General features: G+C 41.2%; 1 protein-coding gene across 1 annotated transcript; it reads right to left on the reverse strand.

Moving 5' to 3' along the window:
• Positions 1–796: 796 nt before the first annotated feature.
• Positions 797–3,931, reverse strand: LOC101165905 (gastrula zinc finger protein XlCGF26.1). Its single transcript, XM_004075095.4, has 3 exons — positions 3,665–3,931; positions 2,283–2,454; positions 797–2,060 (listed from the first exon to the last, which is right to left on the reverse strand). Exons 1-3 carry the CDS (start codon positions 3,884–3,886, stop codon positions 838–840), a joined length of 1,617 nt encoding a protein of 538 aa, XP_004075143.1. The 5' UTR covers positions 3,887–3,931; the 3' UTR covers positions 797–837.
• Between the last annotated feature and the right edge of the window lie 15,274 nt (positions 3,932–19,205).

Raw genomic sequence — 19,205 nt, forward strand, 5'->3', positions numbered from 1 at the left:
TGAAATCAATTAAGCGCCATGCGCTAAACTGACGAGAACTCAAATTGCTTTACGTCAACATAAACTCCCGTCACCGACAGCCTGAGGTTCAACTTCTGCCAAATTTCAAATCTCATGTTAAATTATTTTATTTTTTGATGTCTATTCTATCCAAAACATTAAAATTTCATGACTTTTCCACAAACTTTTCAAGGATCTAGAAATTGCATTTAGAATGTCCCAAGCTTTTCCAGGTTCTTAATGACTTTACAAACCCTGTTGTTATAATGATGCCGTTTTTAACCAAAGTTTAAAAACCTGTGTTGCTCGACTGAGTTTCTGCAGAGCAGCAGGAGTTCATTAGAAATTCACCTCTGAGTTGTGTGTTTGTGTGTGTGTGGGGGGTGTGTGTGTGCAGAGCAACCCCTACCCCATTTCCCATCATCCCTTTGTTGACACGCTGTCCCGCTAGTTTACAGTCCCTCATATCCCCAACCTAACGTTACAGTTGCAACAAAATTTAATCTGTCCAGCCGTATAATTTAGATCCAGATTCCAGCTCAGACGAGAAAAATAGACGTTCCTGGATCCATTTGTCTGTAGGTGGATGCATCGGAATAGAGCATCCATCCATTGTAGAAGCTACAACAGCTTGTAGCTTCTACAATGGATGGATGCTTCTACGTCTCACCTACAAGCTTTTTCCAGCAGCACTGATTCCATCTGCTATTGACTCACAACAATTTTAAAGGAGAAATAATCAGAAACCTTCATTTTCTTTTCATATGTCCTATATCATGACAAAAAGGCCACAAGAACATGTTAAAAACCATTGAACTGGTTCTTTAATGTAGCGAATCAGCATAGAGCAGAAACAGCTGCAGCAGCTTTGTCTCTTCCCTCGTCTTCTGCCAGGTGTCGCCTCTGGTGTTTCCTGAAGTCACACCTGTGGGTGAAGTCCTTCCCACAGGTGGAGCAGTGGAAGGGCGTTTCCCCGGTGTGGACTCGTGTGTGCAGCTTCAGACTGATTCTCTGGATGAAGCTCTTCCCGCAGACGTTGCAGCCGTACTTCTTCTCTCCGGCGTGAATCCTGCGGTGCACGTGCAGGTTACTGGGGTTGCTGAACTGCTTGTCACACTGATCGCAGGCGTACGGCTTTTCTCCCGTGTGGACGCTCATGTGATACTTTAGCTTGACGGCGGAGCTGAACTCCTTCCTGCAGACTCTGCAGGTGGGCTTCTGACCCGCTTTCCTCCCCGTGTGGATCCTCAGGTGGTTCTGCAGCGCGCTGGCGTGGCTGCAGCGCTTGCCGCAGGTCTCGCAGACGTACGGCCTCTCCCCGCTGTGGGTCAGCATGTGGTGCTTCAGAGCGCTGCGGTGACTGCAGCCTTTGCCGCAGACGTCGCAGGTGAAGGCCTTTTCTCCGCCCTCTTTGTTCAGGGGGCCGTCTTCATTCTGCACATGTATCACTCTGTGCACAGCTAGCGACGCGGCAGAGAGGAAGCGCTCGCCGCATGCTTCACAGACAAAGTCTCTGGCTCCAGAATGGAGGTTTTCGTGGTTGGCTAAAGTCTGTCGGCACTCGAAGGTCTCCGGACAAACGGAGCATTCAAAGGTCTTCTTCAGAGCACAGCACCTGTGGCGCTGAAACGCCCGCTCCCCCCAGAACTCCAGCTGGCACGCCGGGCACGTGTGCATCCTGGCTTTCTCCACAGCGTGTTTCTGCATGTGCCTCTGAAAACTAGACTTGTGGGCAAACCCCGTCCCGCACTGAGCACATCTGTGGAGCTTCTGCCCCGTGTGCGTCCTAGAATGTGCGGTCAGTCCCCGGAGAGCAGCGAAGCGTTTACCACACTGAGAGCAAAGGTGAGGTCGGCTGTGGATCAGGAAGTGTCTGTTCATCAGGCACTTTAGAGCAAACGTCTTGTCACACGTAGGGCATTGAAATCGTCCCACTGCCCTCTTCTCCTGACCCGTGACTTCTGAGTCTTCTGGGACGGTTTCTCCTTCACCTGAATCGGGAGGAGTGGTTTCAGCTGCAGACGTGGATCCACAGTCCGTCTGCGCAGACACGGCTGCAGCTGTATGAAGACAAGCAAGGCAGAACACAAAAGAACTGTGGTTACTCGGCTGCTGGTTCTTCATTCTGCAGCTCGTCTCACAGCAGAACACCACAAGAATAACCACCAGCACATCCATGCAGTCATGCAGTGTTGCATTCACACAGACATGTCACACAAGTGCAGCTCAGTTCTCAACTGTCAAAAGCATCCAGGTCCATTTTTTCTGTTTCTTGATCTTACTTCTTCTGGATGAGACCCTTTCCTGCACAGTTCTGCTTCTCCGTTTTCTTCTCATGTTTAGGCCTTTGCTCTGCTCTGCAAGGGAAACCTGACATTTTGATGCTTTCAGCATCTTCAGGATGCTCTCCACAGCATCTTTGGTCCACACTTCCATGAGGGATGCAAAGCGATCCTGTAAAGTAAAGGATGAGAATCGGACTTTCTTGTTGTTACAGCATAGAGACCAGGACTGAGGCGGCTCCAGGTCAGAACCTGCAAATACCTTCACCAACGTCTTTGTGCAGGTAGGAACTTATTTGATATTGTGATCATCTTAAGTTCTCTTTTTACCAATTTGATATATTTGATTAAATTCTTCTTCTTTTACTGATTAATATCTGTCTATTAAGGTTTATTTATTTACATTTCTGGTTATTTATCTGTTTGAACTTTTATTTATTAAATTCCTTTTACATTTTGTTTGTAACTCTGGCTCTTATACTCAGATCTGGGGGGGGGGGGTCCTGTGGTAGCAGATTGTGTGAAGTTGAGTTGGGGGGGTCACTGATGTGGACATGTCCCCAAAATATTGTTTCCCCACTTCAGTGCAAAGCCATATTTCTACATTGCATACTTTTTCTAACCATGGTGTGTGTGTGAGTGTGTGTGTGTGTGTGCATGCGTGTGTGAGTGTGGATGGGGGTGTCCTGGGCACTGTATGGGCCGTAGACAAAATATTTTTTTTTAATGTCTTGTCTTTTGTTTTTAAAATTGGATTTGTTTTTTATGTAAAGCACTTTGAGTAGCACGAGTTGGAAAAGTGCTTTAGAAATAAAGTTTGGTTTGATTTGAAGGAGAACGTGGAAGAACTGAGCCGCTCCTTCACAGACTTTAACTCCTTTTGCTGCAGGAAGAAGTGCTTTTACAGATCTTTCTTCCCGTCAGTTATTAAACTCTACAACACCTCATGGACAATGAGGATAATTATAATTATTGTTGTTGTTGTTATTTTTTAAGTGTATTTTTAATAATGTTATTAATTCTTAATCTTCTTTTTTAAATAGAGCTTTGGTATCAAGTTAATTTACTCTTAGATCAGTAAAGTTTTATTGCATTCTATAATAAACTGTAAACATGTAAACAAGCATGAATTTGTTAAAGTCGGAATTGACCCCTTTAACGCGAAGCGTCATCACTATGGCAACAGTCAAAAGAGCCTCTGGGTAACGTAGTTTATAATGGCAAAGTTAATTTTCTATTGCAACAGTAGTTTACCGAAAACTTTATGGCTGTTTCACGGGAGAAACGAAGTTGTTTGTCCAATATAATTTTCACACAGACAACGCGCATTTTCAGTGTCCCCGGGTTTTTTCTTCCTCTTTCTCTCCGTACGGGGCCCTCACCGTTATCTTTTGGAAAGACTGCCGGAAAGACTCGTCCTCCCGCCGGCTCTCCTCGCTCCCCGCAGCCGGAGCTGGAGCCGCAGCGGGGCCGGTCCAGACGTCAGCGGAACTCTGCTTCAGAAGCCTGCCCAGCTCTGCCACCGCCGCCCCCGCCAGACGCTCCATTACAGAACCAAGCTGACTCTGAAAGGTCTCCAGGCTGGACATGATGTTGGGTCGCATGTTCGTTTCAGCTCAACGAAGATTCCGTACTGCGCCTGCGCGTCGATTGAGTTCCTCCGTTTATGTCTTTGGCTTGTTTACACTCAACAGCGCCACCAAGTGGACCGGAGAGCAGAAGCTCCACGTTAAAAGCGCATGTGGCTGAAACAAAAACCTATTTTAACCACAGGAGACAACCTTTTTTAATACATCCTTTACTTCCTACTATGAAATAGGTTAATTTTAAGTCAAATTGATAAATATATCTTTGCAATTATTTTTTGGAATTGAATTTAGAATTTAGTATTTTGATGATATGTTATGTCCTTTTGTGTAAAAAAGATACTGAAACCCCAAAACATTCATTCATTCATTCATTCATTTTCTACCGTTTTTCCCTTTCGGGGTCACGGGGCTGCCGGAGCCTATCCCGGCCACTTGTGGGTGAAGGCAGGGGACAACCTGGACAGGTCACCAGTCTGTCGCAGGGTAGAATGTCCACAAACACACACCCATTCACTCTCACATTCACACCTAGGGACAATTTAGAGTTGCCAATCAACCTATGAAGCATGTTTTTCACCCAAAAACATAATTTTTATAATTTTAATTTGGGTAAAATTTATGGTTGTTCAGTAAATCCCTTAAAAATTGGAAAATAAGAAAACTATAAACTCGTAGCCAATGCTTTTTTCCTTTTCACTAATTTCCTTTTTTTCCCATTCTTTTTATTTCTTATTTATATGACTTTGAGTTGGCTTTGTTTGCTGTTTAGTCCTTGTTCCGTTTTTTATGTGGGAGGTTACATGAGAGACAACATGTTCTGTGACTTTAGATCTGTCAATAAAGGGGAGAAAAAAACATTCTTTTCTTTATATGTTTTAGTTTATCTCAAACAATGACACGATACAAATAGGCATGACTGTTCACAAGCAGCCTGTGGTACAGGTTACACCATGTCAGGATACGGAGGATGTGCAGTCGCTGCCGAACCTTCTTCACCATGATCCTGATGTTTGCGGACCAGGACAAGTCAGCAGAGATGCTGGTGCTCAGGACTCCATCAGAAACTGAAGTCATTTTATGGCTTTATTTTTCTTTATTTTTTCAGATTGCTGCATGAAAAAAGCCAGTGAAGTAATCTGAGGACTGCAGTGATGTGCACTTGTCTGGTTATTCCGGTTGGGTGTCATGCTGCAGCATTCAGGACTGTTTGGTAAATGATGAGTGACAGCATCTATTCAACAGATTTCACTCCCAGTTTCGAGATTACTGTGATGTAGGAAAGGTTTAGCTTTAAAAATGGTTTTCCATCACAGCAGAATGTTTTTTAGTTTCTGTCTTAGTAATGATAAATTGCAGGTAAAAGCTCTCGGACAGACGAGGTGACATTTAGAGCTCGGTGGTACCGCTCAATGAAGAAGGTAGAGGTATATCATCAGCTGAGAGAAGGACTAATAGCCTTGAAGTCAATTCAAAGTTGTGATGGACACCCCCCCCCTCCCCCCGCACACACATAATTTGTCGACCTTTTGTGTGACTTATTTTTTTTTGCCCATTTTACACACACACACAAAATGCATTAATTTTTTATACTCGTGTTACCAGGGTGTCAAACTTAGTCACACAAGGAGACTAAATCCAAAACACCTTCAGGTTGCGGGCCAAACAAGATAAAAATTTATTGAACACACTAAAGCTAAACTTTTAAACCTTTTAAAACTTGTGTTTTTTAACATGTATATAAATAACGACAGACAAGCATATTAATTCAGAATAAATCAAGATAAACCGTAAATAACATATAATATTTGCTCTCCATAAAAAGAAATTCCTGTCAAAATTAAACAAATATGAACATGATGCAGAACAAAACAAACAAAGCCTGAAAATACTAGAAATAAGAAATAACAAATCAAATCCTTCCATTTTCTTTGCTCTTTTGTCCGTTTTTTTAGAGCTGGACTCCTGGCATCATTTTTAGCAATAAGGTAATTTCTTCTTGGTGTGTGATGTCCGTGTGTCTTTGTGAAACATAACAAAGGGATTTCATTTGTTTCAAAACCTGTTATTGTGAATATCATTTTTAGGTCAAATGAAACATTAAAAACTAAATCATAGAAGTCATCACTGAGAATACTCCAAAAATATTTGGTATTTTCCTAATTTTATGCAACACAACAGTAAATATCCCCCAAAAAACCCTCTTTCTTTACTTTCATAAACAAATGATCTATTGTTTATTTATGATCTCATAAAGCGCAGCTGTTTTACTGCCTGCATTACCTGCTGTCTTTATGTCAAATAGGTTACTTACATCAACTAAATTACAGGAAATACGTAAAAAATACATTTTCTATGGAAAATAAAGACATGTAATAAAAATATCTACAATAGTTAATAAAAAATGACAGTGTAAGCATGAAATGAGTCATCTAAAGCCATGCTATTATCCAGGTATTGCGTGATCGAGGCTGAGCTCCATGCACCCTCCACCTCTCCCCTTTTTCTTCAAAAATTTTGCAACACCTTCTCAAAGACAGGAATGCGTGCAGCTGCGGGGGCGCGCCAATTCGCAAGTTTCAGGCCATAATGAACTCTGTAATATAATAAATAATAGAAAACCATTAGTTGCGCAGATTTGTTTTTCTTCCAAGCACTGAGTTGCCGCCCCCTTTGAATTTGCGCCCCGGCCAATTGCCCGTATGGCCCGTGCCCAAAACCGCTACTGGCTGCACACCTGACTCTCGTTCATTCATCAACCACAGCATACGTAAGTCCAGATGATGAAACATAAGTTTATTTTAAAGAAGCCAGCACAGTGATGTATAACATTTAAGCTATGTGACCAGAACCTCTTTTTTTAGGTGTGCATTATCACTTTTAATGCACACCCAGTAGCCAATCAGAATCAAGTAATTTTCCGGACCATGGTATAAAAGCTGTTAAGTAAACATACGATGAAGAGCTTTAAAAACAAGCAGAAAATGTTTGAACTGAATTCTGAGTTTGAAATCCTAAAATCATCCACACAGTGAACTGCTGTTTGATCCTGTGGTCAGTCACCTACCGTGGCTTTCCCTGTAACTGAAGTCATTTTATGGCTTGATTTTTCTTTATTTTTTTAGATTGCTGCATAAAAAAGCTAGTGAAGTAATCTGAGTACTGCAGTGATGTGCACTTGTCTGGTTATTCTGGTTGGCTGTCATGCTGCAGCATTCAGGACTATTTGGTTAAATAAAGAGGGACAGCATCTATTCAACAGATTTCAGTCCGAGTTTCGAGATCATTGTGACTTAGGAAAGGTTTAGCTTTAAAAAATGTTTTTCCATCACAGCAGAATGTTTTTTGTTTCTGTCTTAGTGCCGGTTTTACCCTGAATTTCTCCCCGGGCGAGAACCTCCCCAGGCGCCCCCCGACCCCCACCACGTTTATAAGAATTCTACACTGCATTAGAACAGTTTTCTTAACATAAAAATAAAAGACCATAAGCATGGCAAGGAAGAAAAATATTTAATAAAACACAATATTGAAAAAATAATTTGAATAATTATAAAGCACAAATCTTTAATCACACAAATAGCACGCCGACCGGCGAGGCGGGCCCGGAGGGCGGCCGGGAGGCCGCGCCGTCCGGCGAGGCGGGTCCAGAGGGCGGCCGGGAGGCCGCGCCGTCCGGCATTGAGAGTCCGACCAGTGAACGGCTGGCGGCTCAGGTTCAGGGTCTGCGGCAGGGGGCTCTGGTCCAGGGTCCGCGGAAGGGGGCTCGGGCCAGGCGACTGGAGCAGGGGGCTCGGGCCAGGCGACTGGAGCAGGGGGCTCGGGCCAGGCGTCTGGTGCAGGAAGGGGTTGGGGTGCATCCGGCACCCTCCTGTCCACCTCGCCCCTGTCCAGGACCCTCCTGGGAGCAGGAACGGGTCGTTGTGCATCCGGCACCTCCCTGTACAGGACCGTCCTGGGAGCAGGGATAGGTCGAGGTAATTCCAGCACCCTTTTGGACGCAGGGGTCCAACAGAGCCTGGTCCGTTCTGCCTCCAGGCAGAACCCTCTCAAGGCCCTCTCTGCTGGGCGCAGGTCTGGCTGGTCCATAATGTTACGGCAGGGGGGTTGAGGGGAAGCACCCAGGCGCAGAGAGGAGGGGAGGCAGGAGTTCCAGGGAAGATGGAGCTTTAATAAATAAACCAAAAACTACAAAACAAAACCACTGCAACAGGCAGGCAAAACTCGAAACTCGAAACACGAACCACACAAGAACTCGGGGTTTGACATAATATGGACCAGCACAGGAGGAAGGGAAAGACAAGACTTAAATACATACAAGGCAACAAGACACAGGTGGAAAAACTCAGGACTGATGGGGAAGGGTAAAACTCGAAACAACAACAAAACAGGAAATACTACAAAATAAAACAGGAAATCAAGGAACCAAACACAAAGAGACTGAAACCGTTACATTATGACCTGTTAAATTATGACCTGTTAAATTATGTTTTGTCACCATAGAGTTGCGGTAAATGGTAAATATTCATCTTTAAAACTACCAACAGATTTATGAAAATTCTATTGACTAATAATATAACTCAACATTTGTAAATAGATAGTTTTTATTTGGGCATTTCAAACAAAATTAACCCAAAAAGGCATGATTTTTATACCTTTATTAAAATTTAGGTTATAGAATGTCACCGTATGACTGACTTTTAAAAAAGTAGATTCCATCCCACGCCCTTGTAAAGGACCACCTGGTCACTTTACTCGGAAGCAACCCACACCCCTTTTAGTCACACATTTCCAGCAGGATACCGTGCAGTTGCAGCCAGGGGCCCCAATTCGCTACATGGTGGTGCTGTCGCAGTTTTTATTTTTAATTTTTCATCAAGCACTGAGCCGCGGCCCGCGACGTGGCCCCCATTCATTTTTGCGCCCCGGGCCATCGCCCGTATAGCCTGTGCCTAAAACCGCTACTGGTCTTAGTAATGATCAATATCAGGAACAGCTCTCGGACAGACAAGGTGACATTTAGAGCTTGGTGGTACCGCTCTATGAAGAAGGGAGAGGCAGATGATCAGCTGAGAGAAGGACTAGTAGCCTTCAAAGTTGTGTTGAACATGTTTGAAATGTTCTTACATCCTTTTGTTTCATCTTGAAAAGACGAAAGTATGCACTAGAATTATACAATCCCCTCCAAAAGAACAGAAACGGCAAGGTCAAGGCCTTTGTTTGTTAACTGCAAATTGTGTTTTCGGTTTAGACCACAGAGTGATGTTTTTCAGAAAAGAGTCAAAGCAATTGATCGGCCGGTTTGGAGGACGGTGCTTAGTGTTTTAGCAATTGGAAAAACTGTGAGTGACAATGGTTCAGAGTCAGTCAGGGTGCAGAACAGAATTTGCTTTAAGAAGAGGAAAGAAAACAAACAGACAAAATTACATTTAAAAAATCAGCAAGACTGCAAAAGGCAAACTGTGTTATAGCAAGGGTTGGTCCGCTAAATTGCAGGAGTAGATGGTGAAGCTCAGCTTACTCGGAGAGTCTCTGAACGTTGTCATGAACCCAGACATGGACACGTGCTTATCGATACCTTTGTATAGTTCTTCAAAGTAAATAAGCCATGAGGTTAAAAACTTTTGATGGTATGAGCGGCAAATTTAATGTGTGTATTGCATTTGACGTGAGCGTAGCATAAGAATTGTTTGTATAAAACAACTTCTGCTGTCGACATGGTAACAGACACAATACTTCCTCAGTGCCAGCTACATTCCCACCAAAATACCTTTTTAGTTTGAGCATTACTATTCGGCCCAGCTCAACTGGTAACACAGTTATCATGACTACTGTGGACAGGTTTTCCAAATTGGTTCATGCTGTGCCATTGCTGAAGTTACCACAAGCCAAAGAAATGACAGGGCTTATATCTCTACGTGTTCCAGCTGCATAGTCTTACTTAGAACACAGTGTCTGAGTTTGTAGGCTCCTTCTGGAAGGAATTCTACAAGCTGCTACGGATGAAGGCCAATCTGAGCTCCAGTCCGCCCCCCCCCCCAAACCATTGGCCAGATGGAGAAGTTCAAACAAGATCTGGAGACTACTTTATGGTTCATACGTGCCAAGAACCCGAGTACCTGATCGTCTCAACTTCTCGGGTCTGAACATTTTCTCATTTCCTTAATCTATGCACCATTTCTGTCCCCCTTCCAGGTGGCATGAAGTACCCGCTGGTACCGAGAAGCCAAAATCCCACTGAGAAATAAATCATTCTTGCTCTGCTACATTTTTTTTATAACATGTTCTCAATAACTATATTATTTGTTACATCATATTTTTATCTATAGTGCAAGTTATTCCAGTTATAAACTCACCAATCAGATGCCTCAATAAAAGCATGTGGTCTCACAACCAACACTCCAAACAAGAATAACTAAATCAACGGAAACATGTATAGACCTAGTGTTCTCTAATAAACAAGAAAGAATTTATAAAACTTACAATTTAGTCACTGGTCTATCTGATCGTAACTTAATTCTTTTTCAAGGAAACTACCCAAACATAGGTCCTTGTGCCCCTTTAATAAACCAGTGAAGCAGGTAAAAATACCACAAAGCGAAAATGAGAACTTAGAGACAACTTTGAAAGGAGTGAATTGGTCAGAAAACCTTTTGCATGACCAAGTGTATGAAAACTGTAAAGCATTTACTAAAATACTTCAGGATATATTGCTTCAATTTAAAAAACAGGTAAAAGCAAGGCACCAAAAAAAGTATCTGCCTTGGCTGAATGACAAAATCTGGAAACTGATGAAACAGAGAGATTAAAATTTTCATGAAAACTAAATCAACCTCAAAAATATTGCTGTTTACCTCACTAAGGAATAAAGTTACTGCAGAAATCGGACATGCTAAAGCTAATTTCTTCACCAATGCTATAATTAACTCAAAAGGTAATGCAAAAGAAGTCTGGACACACATTCATAAACTGGCGGGATGCTTTACTGCAACACGTAACATTAGTGAAATAAAATTAAAGGAAGGAGGGTCTATCCAATGACCCTTTAGATATTGCAAACGCCTTCAACACATATTTTGCGACCTCAGCCATAAACTTGACACAAACATTGTCTCCTGTTACAATTAAGCCTGTTGTAATGCCTGCTTCAGTAAAAGAACCATTGTTTAATGTAAGTCCAGTATCACAAGAACAAATCGGAAAAATACTTGGTGGTTTCAAAAATTCTAAAGCCGAAGATGCATTTGGCCTGAGAACATTAATTATAAAAACTCACAAAGAGTCACTGGTATTTCCTATTACTACCATAATCAACAAATCAATAAACTCAAGTACTTTTCCAGATCTCTGGAAAACATCAGTGATCACACCAATCCTTAAATCTGGAGATCCAACAGAAATAAGCAATTACAGATCGATAAGCATCTTGCCAGTCGTGTCTAAAGTGCTGGAAAAGTGTGTAGCAGAACAACTTACAGGACATCTTAACTATAGTTCTTATAACCTCCATCAAATGCAATTTGGATTTAGAAAGCATCACTCTACTGAAACAGCAGTCTGTTTTCTTCTAGAAAACGTAAAACTAAAGATTGACAGAGGAGGAGTTGTGGGAGCTGTGTTCCTTGACCTTAAGAAAGCTTTTGAAACAGTCAACAGGGAAATCTTAATCGAAAAATTACATCATTTTATTCTTTCACCCAGAACTATACTCTGGCTGGAATCTTACCTGACACGCAGGAAACAGCAGGTCAGAGTCAATAATACAACATCATCATGTGGAGAAAATCAACTAGGGTTACCCCAAGGCTCATCAGTATCCCCATTACTGTTCAGTCTTTACATTAATGACCTCCCTAGCTGCTGCCCACCTAATGTGCAGTGCCAGCTTTATGCAGATGATGCTGTCATCTATGTTCATGCTAGGGACAGATACCAAGGAGCTCAAGAACTCACATCAGCCATGAATAAGGTCTCAGAATGGCTCCAAAGATCCCAGCTGATTTTCAGTGTATCTAAAACCGTGTGCATGTATTTTTCCAAAAGCTCAACTAACCAAGACACCCCTCCGGTATTGATACATGGAACAGCAATACAAACAGTATATTTTAAACTGTGGGTAACTTGTTTCACTGCTTTTATGCTACTGAGCAGCCTTCTGCCCCATATAGTAGCTTGATTTAATGAGGAAGAGGGCAGTTCTGCTCCAGTCCAAATGTACTCTTAAGCATGTTTTAATCTCTTACCTATTTAACTACTTTAGTCCTTCGAAAGTTATAACTAAAATCTGTGAAAAAGAGAGAAGCAAGCTCTTAAAGGTTTGGTGGGTGGCTCTTAAAAGAGCCGTTGTGGATTCTGGAGCGGCCATGGGTCTGCTCCCTCTCCAGGAATGTGGATGATGGGGTCTCTGAGCCAGAGAGCCTCTCTGGAAAGGCTGTTGGCAGCAACCTATTTTCATCCCATCTTCAGTAATCACAGCCTCATCACTGCAGGTTCCTGTCATGCTGAGGACCTGATGAAGCTGTGGAGAACACAGGCATTTCACATTCTGCTCTGGAACTTCAATCAGGGGCTCAGGCATTCTTCAATCAGAATGCCTTTTGGATGTAGAGAGCATCCAAAAGGCATTCTTCAATCAGAATGCCTTTTGGATGTAGAGAGCATCCAAAAGGCATTCTTCTCAGCCGGGCTAGGGATAGGTCGTCGTTAAAGATGCACCTCTGTCGGGGTGGGAGGCGCTCAGGCAAGGACTACCCCATAGCAATTAAGGAAGAAACCACCAGACCAGCACTAACTAGTCGGGCTCCTTGGTGGGGCCCTGGTAACTCTTTATGGGGGTGTGGGGGTAAGTGGATCTAGGAATAAAAAGGTTTTTGTTTGAACCGCCCTTAGTCTGGCCCGTCTCCCAGGACCAGTTTGAGGTGGATCACCACCCGACTACCGGCTCCTGGGATCCTTTGGGGCACACAAACCCCTCCACCACGATAAGGTGGCGATTCAGGGAGGGGACATGAATCAGTCACAAGCCAATCACTAAGAATTATTGTGGGTAAACCGAAGGGCTCGGAGAAAACCCACAGGACTTATTTGGGTTCATTATCGATAAATTTTTGTGACTGATATCTATCTATCTATCTATCTATCTATCTATCTATCTATCTATCTATCTATCTATCTATCTATCTATCTATCTATCTATCTATCTATCTATCTATCTATCTATCTATCTATCAATTAGTAATTTATTATTTATTACTGTTAGTATTTTCTTCTTTTAATTATAGTTTTATTTTGTTAATATTATTAGAAGTTAATCTATTTATCTATAGATTATTTTATTATTTATTATAATTAATATTGTTTTTCTCTTATAATTATTATAATTATAGTTTTATTTTGTAAATATTTTTTAATATATTATTATTTACATTTATATTACATAATCCGTTTTTAATATTATAAATATTACTATTCATTGTTTGTACTTTTATATCTTTTTTTTTAAATCAGGGTTGCCTAAATTTAGCTTCTTATGGTCCTATTCCCGCCGGGAACCAGGAACCCTTTTTGGTAAGGCACCCTGATGATGTGCAAGTGCAGCTCTGTATTGTTGGAACCTGCTAGTTCTTTCTGTGATTACAGAGGTTTCCTCCAACACAGGCTGACTTGGTTGGTTTGGAGCAGGAAGCTCTCCTTGTGAAGCCACTGGCTTGTGGATATTATTAAAGTTATTTATCTATGTATCCATGTTTTTTTTGTTAATTAGTTGTTTATTATTAATTATATTGACAATGTGTTTTTTTTTATGATTGCAGTTTTATTTTTTTAATATTATTATTAACATTAATATATTATTATTTACATTTATATTACATAATCCGTTTTTTGGGGTTTTTTTATATTATTACTATTACTATTCTTTCTTTGTACTTTTATTACATATTTTTTTTTAAATCAGGGTTGCCTAAATTTAGTTTCTTAAGGTCCTAGACCCGCCGGGAACCAGGAACCCTTTTTGGTAAGGCACCCTGATGCTGTGCAAGTGCAGCTCTGTATTGTTGGAACCTGCTAGTTCTTTCTGTGATTACAGAGGTTTCCTCCAACACAGGCTGACTTGGTTGGTTTGGAGCAGGAAGCTCTCCTTGTGAAGCCACTGGCTTGTGGAAATTATTAAAGTTATTTATCTATGTATCCATATTTTTTTTGTTAATTAGTAGTTTACTATTAATTATATTGACAATGTGTTTTTTTTATAATTATAGTTTTAGTTTTTTTAATATTATTATTAACATTAATATATTATTATTTAAATTTATATTACATAATCTGTTTTTTTTTGGGGGGGGGGTTATATTATTCCTATTACTATTCTCTCTTTGTACTTTTATATCTGTTTTTTTTTTTGTTTGTTTTGTTTTGTTACCTTTATTACATTTTTTTTTTAAATCAGGGTTGCCTAATTTAGTTTCTTAAGGTCCTAGACCCGCTGGGAACCAGGAACCCTTTTTGGTAAGGCACCCTGATGCTTTGCAAGTGCAGCTCTGTATTGTTGGAACCTGGTAGTTCTTTCTGTGATTTCAGAGGTTTCCTCCAACACAGGCTGACTTGCTTGGTTTGGAGCAGGAAGCTCTCTTGGAGCAGCTCTGGCTGGAGTCCGAAGAGGGCGCCTCAAAGCAGCGTTCTGTGGTTCTTGTGCAGAGTTTGAGGCTTTGGCTTTTAGAACAGCGTTCTCAGCCAGAAGTGCTTCATGTTCTTTTTTTGCAGCTGCATATTTGACCTCCAGGTGTTTTTGGCCCAGAATTTCTGGATTGATCTTTTCTAAATCTTTGGTGAGGTTAAAATTTTGTTTCTTCAATTCTGCAATGCTGGTCTCCAGTTGTGTATATTCTGTGGCCAATCCTTCTAATTGTTCTTTCATGATTTCCAGATTTGTGTGTTCCTCCAAAAGGGATTTATTTATTTCTTGGACTTTGCTGATGGACTCTGTGGTTTCATTGAATTTTTCTGTCATTGGCCTGAAGTCCTCACATTGCTGAGAAAGAACTCTGATCTGCTGCTTTATTGTTTTGTATTCACTCTCCACAGCCTTTTTCTCAGCCTGCAGAGAGGAATACTGAAGCATCATCTCAGAGTCTTTCTCATTCTTTTTCTCCAGCTCTGTCATCTTTTCTTTCAGGATGGCGTTTTCTTTCTGCAGAGACTGGAACAAATCAGATTCTTCTTTGTACTTCTGTTCCAACTCATCTGGAGACACACCAAGGTTTGCGTGCCCTTTCCTTGTGTAGCTTTACTTTTAGAGTTGAGAACTCCGAGGTGAGGACTCTGTTTTGGGTTGAGACCGTTTGTTGTTCAGCTTTTAATGCAGCAAATGTTTCTTTTAAATCTTTGAGATTTTTGAGGTTCTCCTGAAGGTCTTTGACTTCTTTTGTGAAACGTTCATTTTCTTGTTTCAAAGGAAGGATGTGTGATTTGGCTTGAAGGTATTCTTGTTCTGATTGGATGAGTTGTTCCTGCTCTTTTTTCAGACTTTCCAGTGTCTTCAAGAGTTCAGCGTTGTTTTGTCTCAGTCCATTAAGGTTGATGGTAATGTCCTGGTGCTGCTGAACCCAAAGTTTCGCCTCCTCACACTGCACAGTGAGCTGGAGGATCTCAGTCTCAAGGCTGGAGTTCTCGTCTTCCAGAGACTTGGTTTGGATGAGGATGGAGGCATAGCGTTGTTTTGTTGCTGCCTCCTCCTCACGATGGCTTTGGAGGTTTTTGAGCTGGTTCTGGAGGGCAGTGTTTTTGTCCTGCAGTGTTTGGAGGCGATCCTTCTCGTCTTTGAGCTGAATTTCCAGAGATTCAAGGGCCACAAGGGTGGTTTGGACCCTGTGAACCTCTTTCAGTAGCTCACTGTTCTCCTGAATGAGAGCTTTGGCGGTGAGTTTGACTTGTATTAACTCGGTGGATAACACTTTAGTATCCTGAACTCTCGCCTGGAGTTCCTGGAGAGTTTCTTTGAGGGTGGTGTTGGTCTCTGTCAGGAGGTTGACTTTTTCCTGTTGGTTCTTGCAACGGTCCTCCAGGGGTTTTTGCTCCTGGATTTTCTTGTTGACACGTTGCAAGTCCTTTTCCAGCTTCTTTGTAAGTGTGGCGGCAGATTTCTTTGCCTGGCAGAGTCCAGAGAAGGTCTCTCTCAGATTTTTCTTGCCTTCCAGCTCAGCGGCGAGGGTTTGCAGCTGGTTGGTCAGCGAGCAATTTTCCTGGACTGTTTTCTGAAGTTTGGAAAGATTCTGTGTGAGGTAGCTCTCCTCAACCCCAAAATGTCCAAAATGGCGAAGGGACATTTTAAATATTGATTTTCAGGATAACTAAGAAAATCTTTAAAATGTTCTCGTGGATGGTAAAGAATGTATATGCAGTTTTTGTAACGTAGAAAAAAAACTGCGCGTTCCTTAGTTGGTCAAAGGTACCTGACGGGAATGCAAGGTTTTCGTAGCTGTGGAACAGAACGTATGCTCTCTGGTGGGAACCAAACGGGCAATAAATGAGAACTAGTTGAGGGTCCTATAAGGCAAAAACATGTGTGACATCACACAGTAAGCCCCCTCCCCCTTTCCCCCATGAAGATCATAGGCCTGGGCGGGGACATGCCCAGGCAAAGTCCTCTCGATGATAATGTCACACCTGGTAATATCCCTCATCATTTCTGACATCACCAAGAGTGACATCACTAAGGGTGACATCATCATGTGTGGCATGGCCCCTCCCCCCACTGTCTTTGGGTGTGAATGTGTGAGTTGCAGTCTGTGCAGGTTTTGTGGCCGTTACCATGACAACACAGCGTTCTAGAAAACAATTGAAACCAATTAAATAAAAGGCAAATGCTTTTATAAAGGCAATGGCTCCAACTAAGCATCCTGTGATCTGCCTCTTTCCCCTGGGATATCCAGTTGCTGAAAGTTGTCTGACTTCGTCTTCCCCTACAGCTGCGATTAATATTTCAGGATACAAATTATTCAGAAAAGACAAAGAAACAGAAAGAGAAGGGGGTATTTTGGTTTACATCAAAGATAATTTTAAATCTGAGTTAATTAGTTAGACCACAGCTAACCAGGCTAACACTGCATCTGGCTTGGCTCTCACCCCAGCTAAACAGGTTCCCTCATCATCTACAGCTAAGTGGGCTCTCACCCCAGCTCCTTGAGCTACAGTTGCAGCTAATCAGTCCTCCTCCACCTCAGCTCCCCATGACACAATTATTGGATACCGGTAATACTGTCTAACACAAAAGAACATTGTTTCACAAGTTCATCGTCAACAACAGTCGCAGAAAAGTTTTCTGCAATAAAAAAACAACGTAAAAAACAATCAATAATGCAAACGTTATTTGGGAATTCAGGTCAAAACCAAAAGGAATTCTACTTGGCCACATCCATATTAGCAGTATTGTTAATAAAAGTGAGCAAACTGAACATCTGCTAAGTGACTCCAATATTGATATGCTAGGACTATCTGAAAGTTGGCTGACTTCAACTTCACCTACAGCTGCCATTAATATTCCAGGATACAAATTATTTAGAAAAGAAAGAAACAGGGGAGGAGGGGGTATTTTGGTTTGAATCAAAGATCATTTTAAATATGAGTTAATTAGTTGGCCAGAGAAAACAGGAATTTAATTTAATGTATACTGTAAATGTAACACTTCATTCTACAATTTATTTTACTGTGATTTGTATATATAGGCCTCCCTCCACCCAGGACATCTTTTATCATCAGTTTCAGTCTATTTTAAATCACAGAAAACAAGGTGTACAAATTGAAAATTCACAGTCATCATTTCTTAGTTGTTCAGATGGGGTCCCTCAAAGCTCAATATTGGGGCCACTTCTATTTGGTTTGCATGTAAACAACCCGCCAGATGTATGAAAAAACACAAAAGTACAATTAATACAGATGATATAGTTCTGTATGTTCGTGCCAAAATAAAAGCTGAAGCAGTTGTAGTTCTGTCAGGAGCCATGGTTCCAGTCTTTCAGTGGCTCCGAAACTCCTGCTTACATCTCAATGCTAAAAAAGATGGTCTGTGTTCTTTTTTCACGTCAGCCAACAAGGGAAGAACAACCATCTGTAGTGGTCAATAGAGAGCAATTGGAAGTTGTAGAACAATTCAAACTTCATTCAAACTGAGCCTTTAAAGATAATGTAAAGAAAATATCGAAGATTGTCAAATGTAATCTGTCAAATTTTAAGCAAATAAGGTCTTCTCTGACTGCTGAGGCAGCAAAGGTTTATAAGCATTCAATGGTATATAAGTAAAAAAAAAAATGTTGGAATAGGCACCAGGGCTTTAACTCAAGGGGACATTGATGTACAAAGGTGCAGGACCAAATTTAGCCAAACAGTGGTGTCAATCAGAGGCATACAGTTATGGAATACAATGCCACAGCACATTAGAAACTGTGAAAACTACTGTTCTACTGCTTCTAAACATGGCTGAAAACAAACCAGTCCTGTTGACATTGATGTAATTATTGTTTTTCTTGTTTTTTTTCAGACTCTTTTTTTTATTGTAAATAATCTTTGTAAATATCTTTATCACTAATATTTTGCCAATGTATTGTGTTGTAAATGTTATTGTTCAACCTTTTTTCCTGCCTGGCGACAACGGATGAAATTCAGCTCCTGGCATATTTAAGTAGAAGCAGCTGCTGATAGGTTGATCAATATGCACCGTCCTAATTCAAATAAAGAAAGAAAGAATTAAAAAAACAGAAATTTTATGTTTATGTTTTATTTCAAAACAACTTTATGTTCAAACTATTTAAAAATCAATTGATACACCATTTTAGCATTACTTTATTGTGTTGTAAATGTGGATGATTACCCTCTTGTGTCTCTTTGTGTTTAAAGTACTTTGTTGTCAAATGTTAGAACAATTTTTTTGTAATACTGTACATCTCTCTCTTTTACTCATGGTGAAAGTAAAAGAACGTCTATGGTTTAGTCGTCATGCTTCACGTTACCGGAGACCTTTTTGGTGTTACGGGGTATTGGCAGCTTTTAGCCACTATTATCTGAATGAAGCATTTTCACAAATATACAAAAATAGTTAAGGGAAAGAGGGGAGGATCGTATTTATGACAGAGAAGCTCCTTATAGATTAAAACCAGACAGGGAACACAAGAACTTCAGTTCCTGAAAGTGGTTAAAGCAGTTTTTTTAGGACTCCACAGCTGTTACATAAGATCAATAATCAGGTAAAAATCTGAGACATGCACGAACTGATACCAGTCAAGGATGAAATGTTAGCTGAAGGGCTAAACTGTCAGAAAAAAAGGAAGTCCTGTGCAGTAAGGAGGGG

The sequence above is a fragment of the Oryzias latipes genome, chromosome 12, assembly GCF_002234675.1.
Source record: "Oryzias latipes chromosome 12, ASM223467v1".
Lineage (NCBI taxonomy): Eukaryota > Metazoa > Chordata > Actinopteri > Beloniformes > Adrianichthyidae > Oryzias > Oryzias latipes.

Excerpts from the sequence above, each read along its gene's own strand:
- LOC101165905 (XM_004075095.4), bottom strand. The coding sequence starts at position 3,886 with ATGCGACCCAACATCATGTCCAGCCTGGAGACCTTTCAGAGTCAGCTT. Across the intron at positions 2,455-3,664 it reads AGTCTTTCCAAAAGATAACG|GATCGCTTTGCATCCCTCAT; the intron begins GTGAGGGCCCCG and ends TTTACTTTACAG. Across the intron at positions 2,061-2,282 it reads AAGGGTCTCATCCAGAAGAA|CTGCAGCCGTGTCTGCGCAG; the intron begins GTAAGATCAAGA and ends GTCTTCATACAG.